Source organism: Epinephelus moara, chromosome 9, assembly GCF_006386435.1.
Source record: "Epinephelus moara isolate mb chromosome 9, YSFRI_EMoa_1.0, whole genome shotgun sequence".
In the NCBI taxonomy this organism is placed as follows: Eukaryota; Metazoa; Chordata; class Actinopteri; order Perciformes; family Serranidae; genus Epinephelus; species Epinephelus moara.
This window is the reverse complement of record NC_065514.1, coordinates 32,040,758-32,055,343: the sequence shown is the minus strand read 5'-3', so window position 1 is coordinate 32,055,343 and position 14,586 is coordinate 32,040,758. Positions and strand designations below refer to the sequence as shown.

At 40.3% G+C, this 14,586-nt stretch overlaps 1 protein-coding gene across 1 annotated transcript in view; it reads left to right on the top strand.

Annotated features, from left to right (window-relative positions):
- pde8b (phosphodiesterase 8B) overlaps positions 1 to 14,180 on the top strand; it is a 62,898-nt gene extending 48,718 nt beyond the window's left edge. The window contains exons 14-22 of the mRNA XM_050052355.1: positions 1,078 to 1,242; positions 2,858 to 2,903; positions 3,620 to 3,749; positions 5,357 to 5,555; positions 7,442 to 7,659; positions 7,804 to 7,942; positions 8,352 to 8,519; positions 8,673 to 8,802; positions 11,982 to 14,180. Coding sequence (XP_049908312.1) covers positions 1,078 to 1,242; positions 2,858 to 2,903; positions 3,620 to 3,749; positions 5,357 to 5,555; positions 7,442 to 7,659; positions 7,804 to 7,942; positions 8,352 to 8,519; positions 8,673 to 8,802; positions 11,982 to 12,091 — 1,305 coding nt within the window. The 3' untranslated portion in view covers positions 12,092 to 14,180. The remainder of the gene's footprint in view (positions 1 to 1,077; positions 1,243 to 2,857; positions 2,904 to 3,619; positions 3,750 to 5,356; positions 5,556 to 7,441; positions 7,660 to 7,803; positions 7,943 to 8,351; positions 8,520 to 8,672; positions 8,803 to 11,981) is intronic.
- The last annotated feature ends 406 nt before the right edge of the window (positions 14,181 to 14,586 follow it).

Genomic DNA, 14,586 nt, shown 5'->3' with positions numbered 1-14,586 from the left:
TATTAAAGTGAAATAAATCGAGTCGTCGTAAAACTAGCTCATCTTTTCTCTCTCTGAAACCACACTGCATAGAATAGATTTTGAAGTCTAAAATATTAATAGTTGACCATGAAAGGGTTAAAGGAAAAACTATCATCTGCAGTGGCTATCTTCCAATGAACAATTTCATACTGAATCCGTTATGCAAGTCTTGCCTTAAGCGCTTTGAAACACAAATGTTTCCTTTAGTGCAGGAATCATTTCTCCAGCAGCAGTCGTCAGCTTGTACATGTTGGAGTCCCACCAACAATTAAGTTTCTTATGGCTCATAACCAGCTTGTTTCACATCAGCCAGTGCACACAGGTTCATGGTAGCACCTTAACTGGAACATGGGATCAGTCTCGGAGATATCAGCCATAGAGATGTCTGCCTTCTCTTAAGTATAATGGAACTAGATGGTACTATATTTGAAAAACACAACAGCAATGTCTCTTTCCAGAAATCATGACCTAGTTAGTCAAGATAAGCTTGTTGTGAGCAGTTTCATGTAGGAACTATTTGCTTTCTTCCGAACTAGATCCACCAACCTTATCACTGCGCAGAAGGAAGTGTGCAGCTACTCATGGATGAGGGGCTCATGCTCGCGACAGTGCGAGATGTAAACATTAATGCCGTCCTCCTCAGCTGAGCTGTAATGTTAGTGCTAGGTGAGCAAGCAGTAGATGCACACTTCCTTCTGCACTGATCATGATCTAGAAGTTCTCAGGAGCAGATGCTGTGAGCAGTAATAAACCCAGGTCAAGCTGGAGGCTGGATCACACTTTGATAATATACAGTATACAGTGCACACATTGTCCTGCTCACTGTCCTACTGCCGGTCCTGTGATGCTCTTGTGTGTTTGAGGAGCAGCTTTTTTTTAGCCTTTTAGCCCCAGACAAGATTTCTCCAGCATCACATGCAAATTTCCATGACACATGCACAAAGAAAGGGGTGCTCTGTTTGAAGGCATATCTTGCAGAGGGCTCTCTGTCAAGTGTTTGTATGTGGTGTCTGTTTTGCAGCAGAAATGGAGACTTTTCTTTTTCCTCCTCCCCAGGTAATAAACATCATCAACGCAGCCCAGGAAAGCAGTCCGGTGACAGTGGCTGAGGCTTTGGATCGGGTGTTGGAGATCCTGAGAACCACCGAGCTCTACTCTCCTCAGCTTGCCTCTAAAGAAGATGACCCTCACACCAATGACCTGGTTGGGGGACTAATGAGTGTAAGAAGCAGTATAGATAAAGCTTTTGATCTCATTCATAAGTAAATGCCTGAAGCTCTTTATAAGGAGAAAAGTTTGAAGTAGTCTATTTCTAATCACGCTGTAAAAATGCTCTTACCTCATGCATACGAAATTGAACATGCATTCTTGTTGAACCAAGAAGTTTTTGGCTTCCAAAAGCAAATCTGTATTTTTGGAGTGCCAGCAGAGTCTTTGTTTATTTATTTGTTTTTAAATTTGTTGAGTAAGACCAACTATGAGGTGAGTCACTGCATTTAGATGTTCATGTCTCCACAAAAGAGTTTACTGCAAGTTTTCAGATCCATCAGCTGACTGCAGAAACTTCCAAAAAGGAGGCCTTTTGTATCCCAGATCATGCATTTTCAAGGCATATTCTTTAATATTTTATTTTTGCCTACAAGTCCCATGAAAATAACAAAACCAACAATGAACTGATTCTTCTAACAAGTATTGTGTGTCTTCGTCCTCTTTGCCATAGAGACATTAAGGCACACTGTTGCATTGGCTGACATGTTCCTTCATTACCATGAGCACAACAACACTCTGTTTTTTTTCCAACACAAACTCCTTCCTGCTGCCACAAATACTCACTAGAGCACCAAGTGTGGATTAATCCACCGCTGAAAATAGTTCCCAACAAATGCACTATTTACTCCTGTTTGAGTAAGGCTTGATAAAAACTACAGTGACCAACTTTTTCAGGAAATTACTGAACTTTTTCTAAAAGAAATATATAAAAATATCACAAATACAGGTATTTTATAAATACCTGACTGCTCTGTAGCATTAGGTATATCCTTAGCAGTGGCTTTGGAAAACACTCCTACTGTTGGAAGGCTGCTGTCAACAATCCCAAGTGCCTCTTAGCCCACATCTGGACCCTGGTCAGTCCTGTGAGAAACCATATGAAAATGGGAAACAAATTAAATCATGCCCCTCCTACTGTCTCTAATGGCATTCGCTAGAATCAGATTGTGGCAGCAACAGCCAATCAATGCCGAAGGGCAGGGTTAGATACTATCACCAGCCACCAGCCAAATGATGGTAAAATATGCGAAATTCTGCGAGATTTGCTTAACCTACCAGCCACTCTGCTTACTCTGTGAGCTGTTTTTATGCCTTCATGCCGACAGTAGTCATGGCCGCCGACATTATGTTTTCGGGTTGCCTATCCATACATACGTACATAGGCCTATGCACATTCAATTCTCGCAAATGCGATATCTAAAGAACACCTTGAAGGAATTTCTTCAAATTTTGGATGAATGTCCACATGAACTGATTAGATTTTGGTGGTCAAAGGTCAAGGTCACTGTGACCTTGCGTTCATCTCATTCTCGTGAATGCAATGTCTCAAGAACCCCTTGAGGGAATTTTTTTCAAATTTTACACAAACATCAAGTTTGACTCAACAATACAAGAACAACAAGAATTTTGTGGTCAAAGATTGATAGAAAAAAAAACCTAGCTATGGCACTATGGATCTAAAGCTCTTGATGACAGCTATTATTATTAGCTTTAGATGAACCAAAGGCCATTCAGAGTGGGTTTTTTTATAATTAATTCAACCACTTGTTTTTGTTTTCCTCTTCAGGATGGGCTGCGCAGACTCTCTGGGAATGAATACGTCTTCTGCAAAAGTAAGTTTTTAAAGAATTATCACATTACATCAGCGATCATGTGTTAATATAATACAATATGATAATAGTAGTGATACAATATAATTACCTCTTATAGGCCCTGCTCACCCACAATGCTTTCACTCACTGTACGACTAATATGCTTTCATAATACAACATTATCAGAGCTTATGGAACATGAGGTCTGCCGCCTTGAGTGAATCTTATGAATAAATATTATTCATTTAGCACTTATTGTCATGATGAATGTGGCTTTGTAGTATGTGAATTCTTCCATATGAGTTTATTATGTAACCCAATTATAATGATTTAAGTCATAAGAGCACTGAACTGAGAGAAGATCTAAATCATGAGTCTATTTTCCAAGAAATGTACTTCTTTTTCCTTAAGTTGGAAACAGTGTTGTTATCTGAGAGCTGCAGCTACTTTTGCTCACATAAAATTCTTTAAACAATCTTATCACACACCATCTCTCTGCCATAGTCTTAGATTTACAAAGTAAGACACTTAGCCAGAATGTTTGCACATGTATATAGATGTTAGAGAGCCATGGCTGGTACAGACATTTATTATTTATCCGTCAAATCGCACACAGAGCTCCCTCTCGGTTTGCCCCTTTTATGGTCATATCACCTTGAACTGCGTGTGTGTGTGTGTGTGTGTGTGTGTGTGTGTGTGTGTATGTGTGCGCGCGTTCACTTCTGTCTATCTGCTAGATATGAGCCAGAGCCAGCTGGCCATCCCAGTCACTCTGAATGACGTTCCTCCATCCATCGCGGAGATGCTGAATGATGAGGAGTGCTGGGAGTTCAACATCCTGGAGCTGGAGGCAGCTACACACAAAAGGTACAAAGATGGTGAAACCTGAAAATTAGGAGAACATATCTCATTGTTTTTGATTCTGAAAAGGCAATATATTGCCTGTTGCTTGGTGATCATTTCATTGAGTTATTACTCAATTATTACACATATTTTACATTCTCAAAATTGGCAATTGATGTCTTCCTGTCTTCAAAAATCTGGTTAAATCTCTTCCGTTTCTTGTGAATAATGAAGGAAACCAAATATGTTGATGATCACAGTCACTTTGTCACTTTTACTTCTTTTTCTCCTTACCTTAAAACCACAAGGTTGGTGTTTAAACCCCTGAATGTGGAGCCGTGATCCTTGTCATTTTTATGCCTCCACGCTGGCGATAGCCATGGCCAGTCAAGAACATATCAAGAGAATTTTCTTCAAATTTGGTACAGTTGTCCAAGATGAACTGATTATATTTTGTTGGTAAAAGGCTAAGGCCACTCTGACCTTGCTTACATCCCATTCTCATTAATGCAATATCTCAAAAATGCCTTAAAGGAATTTCTTCAAAGTTGACACAAACGGCAATTTGGACTCGAGGATGAACTGATTCGATTTTAGTGGTCAAAGGTCACTGTGGCCTCACATCCTTCCCATTCGCATGTATGTAATGTCTCATGAACACCTTGAGGGAATCTCTTCAAATTTGGCACAGTCGTCCACTTGGACTGAGGCATGAACAGATTAGAATTTTAGTGGTCAAAGGTCATTGTGACCTCACATTCATCTCATTTTTGGGAGTGCGATATCTTAACAAGTCCTGAGGGAACTATCTTCAATTTGGCATAAATGTCATCTTGGACTAAAGGATGAATTAATTAGAATGTGGTGGTCCAGGGTTATAGTCATATTATTCAGCATCACAAATCAGGAACAGAAGGGGAAACATTTGGTCTGATACTGAATCTTAGGTGTCCACCTTAAATTGTGCTGATTGTATAGATCTTCTGTGCTGCTGGGTTGAAGATGTGTGAGAAGCATCCATTTTTTAGAATTTGCAGCTTCTTTGCAGCAACATTCATATGTGAAGCATTGTCTGCTGTCATGGCTACATTGAGTCTAAACAGACATGGATATAAACTGTAAACTGTAATTCTAGTTTTCCCAGGGATTTCGTGCCTCGTTCGCTATGATTGAACCCTTTAGCCAGTTACAGAAGGATCCAGTATAATATATCCCTCCTCTGTCCCTCTGAACCATCAATTCTAGCATCAACCACACTTCAACGTGTCATTTTTACACTTATTTGAGATACCTTTGGGCAGAGCTGGGAAAGCTGTGTTCCCCAGCTTATAGTCTTTAAACTAAGCTAATCTAACCATCTCCTTGCTGTAGCTTCATATTTAACATACAGACATGATACTATATTTATATTCTTCCACCCACAGAAAGACACATTTTCTCATATTTCTAAGTTACAGCAAAGAAAATGTCAATTAATGATCCACTTGATTCAAAGACATTCAGCTAATAATCAAATTATACTACATGTGCAAAAAATATGAGGATGTCAGAAGAAGGGATAACAAAGACACCATGATGAAGCAAAAAAACGCAGAAATATTGGTTAAAGTTTTTTGTGTGATCCTCTGCAGGCCGCTGACTTACCTCGGACTGAAGACCTTCACAAGTTTTGGTGTGTGCGAGTTCCTGAACTGCTCGGAGGCCACGCTGCGCTCCTGGCTGCAGCTCATGGAGGCCAGCTACCACTCCTCCAACTCCTACCACAACTCCACGCACGCCGCAGACGTGCTGCACGCCACTGCCTACTTCCTCCGCAAAGAAAGAGTCAAGGTTAGAAGAAAAACACCTTTATAATGGCTGACATAAGTATTTTTAGGTGTGGGGAGTATTTTTAGGCAGCTGGGATATTGCTATGCTACAAGTGTAATATCTTACAAGACATAGCCTCTTAAAATTCATTTTACGAATGATGTTGAAGATTTGATGCATCTCATAGTTTCCATTATTGATAACAAAGAAAAGAGATCTATAATGCTGAGGACTTGGAGACTCGTGACTCCAGAGATAGTGTTTTTAAAAAATTTGAATTCTTTTCTGAGTTATATGTAAGAGAGGATCTCTGCTCCATTGCTCCTCATGTGGTTTCTCCCGTCTTGTCCCCAGCTGAAGGGCTTTCTTTGCAAAGGTTTTGCCTTATCCAAATCAAGGGTGTAAGGACAGAGGGTGTCATATGCTCTACTAATTTCAAGGCCCTTAGAGGCAAGTTTGTGATTAGTTATTTTGGCCTGTATAAAAAATCAAACTGACTTGCCCTACATAGCTTTTAACAGGGGATTTGATTCTCTGCTTGAACCTGATGAACCTGACCCAAGCAGCTGGGTTTGGGCCAGGTCAGGCTGTAATTTCTTCAGTTCTTTTGAGCTTAAATTGGGCCAGGCTCTCTTAAATTCATTGTTCATTGTGTTTTTAGGTTGTCTTTTCATACGTCTGTCTGTACATATGTACATGTTTGTATGTTTGTCCCATTCTCATGAACAAGATATCTGAAGAGCACCTTGCGGACATTTCTTCAAATGGACTCAACTATGAACTGAATAGAATTTGGTGGTCAAGGTAACTGTGACCTCACAAACCCTGTTTGGCCATAACTTCAGAATGCATATGCTAATCATGACAAAATTTCACACAAAAGTCCAATTTGATAAAATGAAGTGATGACATTTCATTTCATATCCAGAATTGATGTCACTAATCTTGGGTGTCCATTTTGAAACTGTGCTGATTGTATAGATCTTCTGTGCTGCAAGGGGGACAATGTGTGTGAAGCATCCATGTTTTAGAAAACAAAGCAAAGTTCCAGTGGAAATATGGGTTTTAAATCGGACTCTGGCCCAAAACTTTCACTGTGGTTCAGGCTCGAGTAGGGCTTGGACAGATACTATGTGGATTCATGTGGGCTAAGGCCTGATTTTTTGGGCCCAATCATAGCTCTACTTTTAATTAATAAAACACATGTAAAACTGTTGAATATTCCCTCACCTGTGTCTGTTTCAACTTATATAACACAAGAATAATGCTGACAAGACACTTGTTTTTGGAGAAAATCACTCTGCTTTGACTTATGCGAATTCCACTTTTGGTTGCTGGACTTGTGCATGTTCTGAAAACAGTAAGAGTGATTTGCAACACATGCAGAATGCGTTTGTATACACACGTACAAAATACGAAATATTAGAGGCATGTAAATTGATTTTCACGTTTAATTAGCCATTGTAACTGAACAGAGAGTCATACCAAGGTTTATTTTATATGACAAGCCAATATATATGGCCGAAATACCAAACAAAAGAGGTGTCTTCTTCATTAAATGCCATTATATGTCCCAAATGATGACAGTGTTTAAACACAAATACAGCATGTCTTAGTGTCAGCCAACATGGATAAGTGGTGCTGCAAAATGTCAAATATGTAATATTCACTGCAGGGATTATGTGCTGGCTGTGTTGAACCTACTTTACTTACACTTTCATCCAGAACAGGGCACAAAAACCAGGCAACATTTCATAAAGCATCAAAGAGCATGACAGGCATCTATAACTGCTCAATTGGACAGATTGATCTGTGAACAATGTATTTATTAAATCTAAGCTGGCCAGTAACTGGTAAGTGTAGCACAGTCCAGTACTGACATCCCTCTGTCGCTCTGTTTTCTTTAGAGCAATCTGGACCAGCTGGATGAGGTGGCAGCTCTGATAGCGGCCACAGTACATGACGTGGATCACCCGGGCAGGACCAACTCCTTCTTGTGTAATGCCGGCAGCGAGCTGGCGATCCTCTACAATGACACGGCCGTGCTGGAGAGCCACCATGCGGCCCTCGCCTTCCAGCTCACCGTCCGAGACAGCAAGAGCAACATCTTCAAGAACACCGACAGGTCGGCTGTGGCGGTGTTGTGTATACAACCTAAGCATGTTTTGTGTTCACTGAGTAATAGAAGAGTGTGTGACATTTTAATCCTTTGGCGTATTTAATATAAGACAGATCCAGATGTTAACTTTACCCCCTCCACTGCTGACAGGAATCAGTTCCGAACACTGCGACAGGCAATCATCGACATGGTGCTGGCCACAGAAATGACCAGACACTTTGAACATGTCAGCAAGTTTGTCAACAGCATCAACAAGCCAATGGCTGCCATAGAGGAGACCAGCACAAGTGTAAGTGTGCTTAGTTTGTTACATTTTAAAGGGACAGTTCACCCCAAAGTATAATGTGCCTGACCTGGGTTTATTACTGCTCACAGTGTCTGCTCCCAAAGATTTTTATACCATGACAGCAGGGTCATGGAGAATTCATATTTCACATGTTCAGCTGGCCTGGGTTACACCAGCATAGCAACTAACTGGACTTAAATTGGAAATGAATAAATTAAACACTCTATTTTACATACAGTTAGTGACAAATTACATCATTTTGTTCAGAAAACTTTCAAGGAAATTATAAGATATTTTACAGACGTAAAACAATGTTATCTGATGATGTGTCTCAAATGTGTGTTTAAGCAAATGTGTATTATTGGTCTGTATATGTGCAGATGCTTATGTCTTCCTCATGTATCTCCTACAGAGCATGAACAGCGACTGTGAGGGTCAAGCCAATTTCAGGAACTCTCCAGAGAACCGTCTGCTGATAAAGAGGATGCTGATCAAGTGTGCAGATGTGGCAAACCCCTGCAGACCGCTTGAGCTCTGCATCGAGTGGGCTGGACGGATCTCTGAGGAGTACTTTGCGCAGGTGTGGGGATGACTCTAATGCAGCTCACTTTAATAGAGAACAGTTTTGTATCTGTATCAGGAGGCATTTGTTTCTATTGATCATTTTCATCGTCTCATGTTGCATAATTTAATTTATGATCTGTGTGTGTGTGTGTGTGTGTTTGCTCTGCAGACAGATGAGGAGAAGAGACAAGGCCTGCCGGTGGTGATGCCGGTGTTTGACAGGAACACCTGCAGTGTGCCCAAATCTCAGATCTCCTTCATAGACTACTTCATCACTGATATGTTTGACGCCTGGGATGGTAAGAACTTTTTTTTGTCTTCTCTGTGTGCGTGTGGGGAGTTTTACTGTATCAAGGTATCCAAGGACTCCCAAAAGTATTCAGATTGGATAAATCAATTTAGAGACAATTAAAGAGGAACTCCAGTATTTTCTAACCTAGACCACATCCTCCCACATTTTTGTGTCTAGTCAGTGAATCATAGGAAAACCAACTTTTGAAACCGATCCAGTATTGAGAGAAACCACCTCAGCTGGCAGCAGTGAAACAGGCTGCACTGTAACAGCTCAGAGCAGGTGCGCCAGGTCAATTAATGTTTATAAAGTGCTTGCTTTTGCCACTGACAGGTTCAAATTGTTTTTATGAGTGTCTTACAACATTATGGAAAGTATCCTACAGTGAAATTAAATGTTCTCCTATTCCTTTTACTTGTCCAAGTTCTGCTAAAGGAGAAATCTTGCTCAGATATCTGACAAGAGGTGGCAAGATTTTCAATGTCATGGCTGAATTTTTCAGCTGCTTTCAACAATGTAGGAATGTCTGTGAGATTTCAGAACAAGACTTCACCTACAGCGAGACTTGGGCACAAAACAGACCCAAACAAGCTGAAAGTGATGACATTTTTTCGTTTTATTTCAGGGTCCAGGTTGAAATTACTGTTGTTCCCATTTTAGGCCCTTTAAAATTATTAAAAAGCTTTAAACACCATTTTCAGATGTATTACATTTTGAAACTTGTTTTGAAGTATATTTGTGCAAAGAGGTTGCATGCTTAAATTTGTATAAATTTAATCCTAGGCACAAAGCGGGATTATATGACATTTTTAATGCAATTTTTCTGACATTTTTTATGGCATACTATACCACTTTTATGTTATACATTATGTTTTCGGGTTGTCCATCCATCCTTCCCCATTCTCATTCCTTTCGGGATTTTCCTCAAATTTGACACAAATGTCTACTTTGACTCAGGGATGAACTGATTGGAATTTAGAGGTTAAATGTTACTGTAACCTCCCAAAACACATTTTTGGCTCTAACTTAAGAATTCATACACTTATGGCAAAAGTTCACAAGCGTCTAATAGAATTAAAATGATCAAGCGATGAAGGTCAAAAATCAACTTGACTGTGGCATCATAATGTTCTGCAAAAACACTTTTCTGACCATAATTCAACATCATAACTCAGGAACAGAAGGGGAGACATTTGCTGAATTGGTGACACTAATCTTGGGTATCCACCTTGAAACTGTGCTGATTGTATGGATCTTCTGTTTCACATTTTAGAAATTGCAGCTGCTTAACAGAAACATCTATATATCTGAAGCATTATGTACAGCCAGCACAGCTGAAATTTCGCAGTCTATCAGAATGAGCCTTACTGGCCAAAGATGTGGATGCATACCAGGAATTTGACTCTCAAATGTTTCTCTCAATAAAGTTAAACGCTAATAGACATACAGCAGAACAAAGACAACAAAGCTTAATAAAGTCAAGTCATATCATTTTTATTTATATAGTATCTCTATAGAACAAATCAAAAAATTTGCCTCAAGGGGCCTCATAGTCTGTACAGCAGATATCCTGTGCCGTTGCGGCATATGACAAAGCTCTCTATCAGTTCTCTGTAAAACAAAGTAAAGACAGTACGTTTCTCACTGGAAATTATTGAATGGCAACATACATGTCAATATAATGATTACTTCCATTTTGCCAAAGAAATACACTAAATATCTTTCTCAATTCTCAGTTGTTTGCACTTTTTTCTGTCCGTGTCTTCGGCTCTCATGCTTCCTCTTTTTTCCAAATAGTTTTGTTCTCTGGTTAGCCAATTTACTCACCTCCTTCAAGCTGAAGTTAAGAGATTTAACATGAAACAATCTTGAGCTTGAAATTGATTTGACCAGAAAAAAATAATACCTAAGTTTCACTATTTCTTTCCACCAGTAAAAGCTGGTAAATAGACCTTGAGGGGTTGAGGGGTTTATTTCTCTCTGTCTTTCTGTTTTCTTTAATTGGCTTTCTATGTCAGTTGCAGCTTAAGTAGAAACAGAACTTGCCTGGTTCCAAAACCTCAGAAACATTGCCCACATTTTGATTTGTTCAGCTATTCAAATGGAATGAATGAAGCAAAACGTCAGACTGTTGGAATAAACCAGAATCTCATACATTCAGATCTTCATTTCTGCCTTCTTAATTGCCTCAGTCGATTTCATTTTTCTTGTCAGATTGCGGGGTTGGAATTTGCGTGAAAGGGATGAGAAGGAGGAGGATAGTATGGTGCTTATAGCTCCCCATTCCCACTGAATTTTCCTTTTAGTTTTTCTCCCCAAGAGGGAACTTGTTTACTGTCAACGCAGCTCTGATGTCACGGAAAGATTCCAAATGCCAGTGGGACAGAGAGAAATTGCTAGAGCGCCAGGGGAGAGGAAGTTGGGAAAATACTAGAGGGGATGGGGGGTCACGATCACTCGCTTAAGGGAGGGACAAGTAGTTGAGCAGTATTTCACTTGCACATAAACACAAAAACACACATGCAGCAGCAGCTTTCAATTCATCAGGGTCACTGTCGGGTCACCATGGGGTCACTGTTAGTTTCAAAGATGCAGGCCTGGTCATCAACAAGCCGGAAATGAGGATGTAAACACATGGACAGAAAGGCAGAGACCTTTTCACCCAAAGAGTCCTTTAATGTGGGAGCAACATTGCAGAGCATACATAGCCTAACATTAGCCACTATAAATCAACTAACCACACACACACACACACACACACACACACACACACATCTTTGTGCCCAGCAGCTCATGTGGAATGATAACAGGAAGTGTCTGATAGCAGGTGTGTCTTATCAGTTGACATTTCACCTAGTTGTTTGTGTTTATTCCTGGATTATATTATGTCAAAAAAATTCATAAAAAGTCACAGTATAGTATGTCACAAAAACTGTTGTAAAAGTCATAGTATTGTATGAAATTAAATCGTCATACTGTAGTATATAAAAATAAGTCATACATTTCATTGTATGGTATGTAAAAAAAATCATAGTACAGACTGTAATAAGTAATAAAAATTCATAGCATAGTGTATAATAAAGAAAAGAATCCTAAAAAGTTACAGTATATAACGTCATAAAAAAGTCATTAAAATATCAGCGCATAATATATTACAGTGGTTTGTTTCTACATATCTTCTCTCAGCCTTCGCCAGCTTGCCTGGTCTCATGGAACACCTGTCGGAGAATTACAAGTACTGGAAGGGTTTGGACGAGATGAAGTGTAAGAGCCTGCGTCCTCCCCCTCCCTCTTGACCAACTCTTCGTCGCCTCCTCTCATCTATCACTCTGAGCAGGGTAAGACAGCGAACGCAGCCCTGCGGTGGAACAGTTGGTCTCTTCAGCTGTGATTCGACAGAGCTCTGTGCCCTCCCAGGCGCCCCCGGACACGTTCGCGGCCAGAAGGTGGCAACTCGGGTTCCCTGAGAGCAGACATCACTGACTGATGAACACTGAGACGCTGTTTCAATCTCAAATCACAGCCTCTTTTCTTGTGTGGTTGTAGGTGGAGGTGGTGTTCTGCCAGTGGAGAACAGGTTGTCATTTGAGGGCCCCTTCCACATTTATGGCCCTTTTAAGTATTCCTAATAGCACCTCTATGAAACTGTGTGGACCTCACGGCTCACCTGACAATCTGTACCATACAGTGTAATACACCACAAACCTGCACTTTAGCTAATGGAGACATTTTCATTTGGAGCATCTTCTTGCTGTTTTGGCTATTCACAGTTTTTTCTCTAATTTTCTTTAAACAAATCTTTTCATTCTACGTCTGTCTATTGCTGTAAAACAAACATGGTGATTAAGATGGTGACCAAAGCTGGAAGCACTGAAGTTCATGCTTGTTTCTTTTCAAATTGCCAACTTGAGAAGGTGCTCAGCTGGAATCATTCATTCTTATAAGCTGTGATATGGTCTGCAGTATGAGAGACACTTTGACTTGTGTCTGGGACCAAATACTTAGCAATCCCCATCCTTTTGGACCCGCACAGAGAGAACTTGTTGGAAAGATTTAAGAAAGGGGAGTTCCAGAGACAGTAGGCCAAGTACCAGGGTCCAGTCAGAGGGGGGAGAACCAGCCCCATAGGCAGAGCTGACATCAAAGAAGAGCTTGGGATAATTGCTGGATTTAAGGATCATGTAGGTATCATTTTCCTTTGTGCACTGTGAAAGCAGTTGGTGAAGATCTTTGTCAACAAATGGAGGAACAGAATTGCACTGTATCAGAGCTGTTAGCAATGATGCTTTCATCGAGTAATACAAAAATATCAGATGTTACAATACACACATAGCTTTGTGACACTAACTGTAGACATTTGCACCCAAATAAGAGCAAACAAAACTGACTCATGAGTTTCTGAACACTATAAGAATAAGCTTTCTATGTGAAGCAACACTGACTGTTGTACAGTAGAGGCCATGCAATGCTGTTAGAGTAGGGAGTAGCTGTGTTGGACCTCACAGTGACCTGACAGATGTATGAAGGAGCAGCAGATCCATGTTTGGATCCAGCTTGTAAAAACAGCAGCTGCCGAGCACAGCGTCTGTCTGCCTCCAGCACTAATCAGCTCCGGCTCTCACATGGTTTTGGTTAAAGCGATTCTTTTTTTTTTCACTGTATCTCAAAAATCCTGCAACTGCAATTCACCTTGCAGTCATCTGGCTCTGTTTCGGGGAGAAATCTAGGATGCACATGATTTTCAGATTATTTGCATTCAGAGAAATAACACGAAGGCCATCTGATCATGAAATTTGCAAGGTGTTTCTGCCCTCCGGTGGCGATATGGGGGTGTTGCAGTAACATTAAATCAGTGTAATGGTATTCGTCAGATCAGTTCCAAAGAAACTAGTTATTACCCCACTGTGACTGCGAATAGAAAATGCAGTTTGCTTTGATATTTGAGAATTCAACCGGTATTATGTTTTAGTAAAACATCCATGTAGCTTCTCTTAAATTTTAACCTGTTAAGGTTAAAGGTATAGTTCAGATTTTTAAGTCAGGTTGTATGGGGTTGTTATCCATAGACAGGATATTACATACAGTAGAGGTTGGTCGGTACGCCCCTAGTGTGGAGAAGCAGGCTGGAGTCTGACATGGAAGCTAAACAATTGCCAGCTTCACCTCATTGCAGACAGTGAATTCCAACAGGAAAATTAAGCCGTCATATGGCTGTCTTCAAAACCAAACTCCACTGAGAAAAACGGATTTAATATCAACGAACACAGGAGCTGCTGGTCTACCACCACCTCAAACTGTTAGTTTGTTTGTGTTATTGTGTGACTTGAATTTACTAAAGTCACACAATAACACAAACATTTTTCTCAATGGAGTCTGGTGGCTTTTAACACAAACATTTTTCTCAATGGAGTCTGGTGGCTTTGACGACAGCACACGAGGAACTGAAGCTGTTAACCACTCTCTCGTCAGAACGGGCTGTCTGACATTAAGGTAAAATGGTGAAAATACTCTAAATACACCTAAACTGGTATTGATTTTTTTAGGTGGCTATAAGTGTTGTTGCTGACCCCTCCACAGCAGTAGATCTCATAGCTTCTGTGTCAGACTCCAGCCTACTTCTCCAAACTCAGGGTGTGCTGACAGCTATCTACTTAACACACCGATGATGGATAAGAACCCCATACAACCCCACTTCAAAAAAAAACTGATCAGTCCCTTTGAGCAGTATTAGAACTTTTTGATATTATAAGAAAATTGGATTAGAAATCAAAATGGTGATTAAATCTGCAGA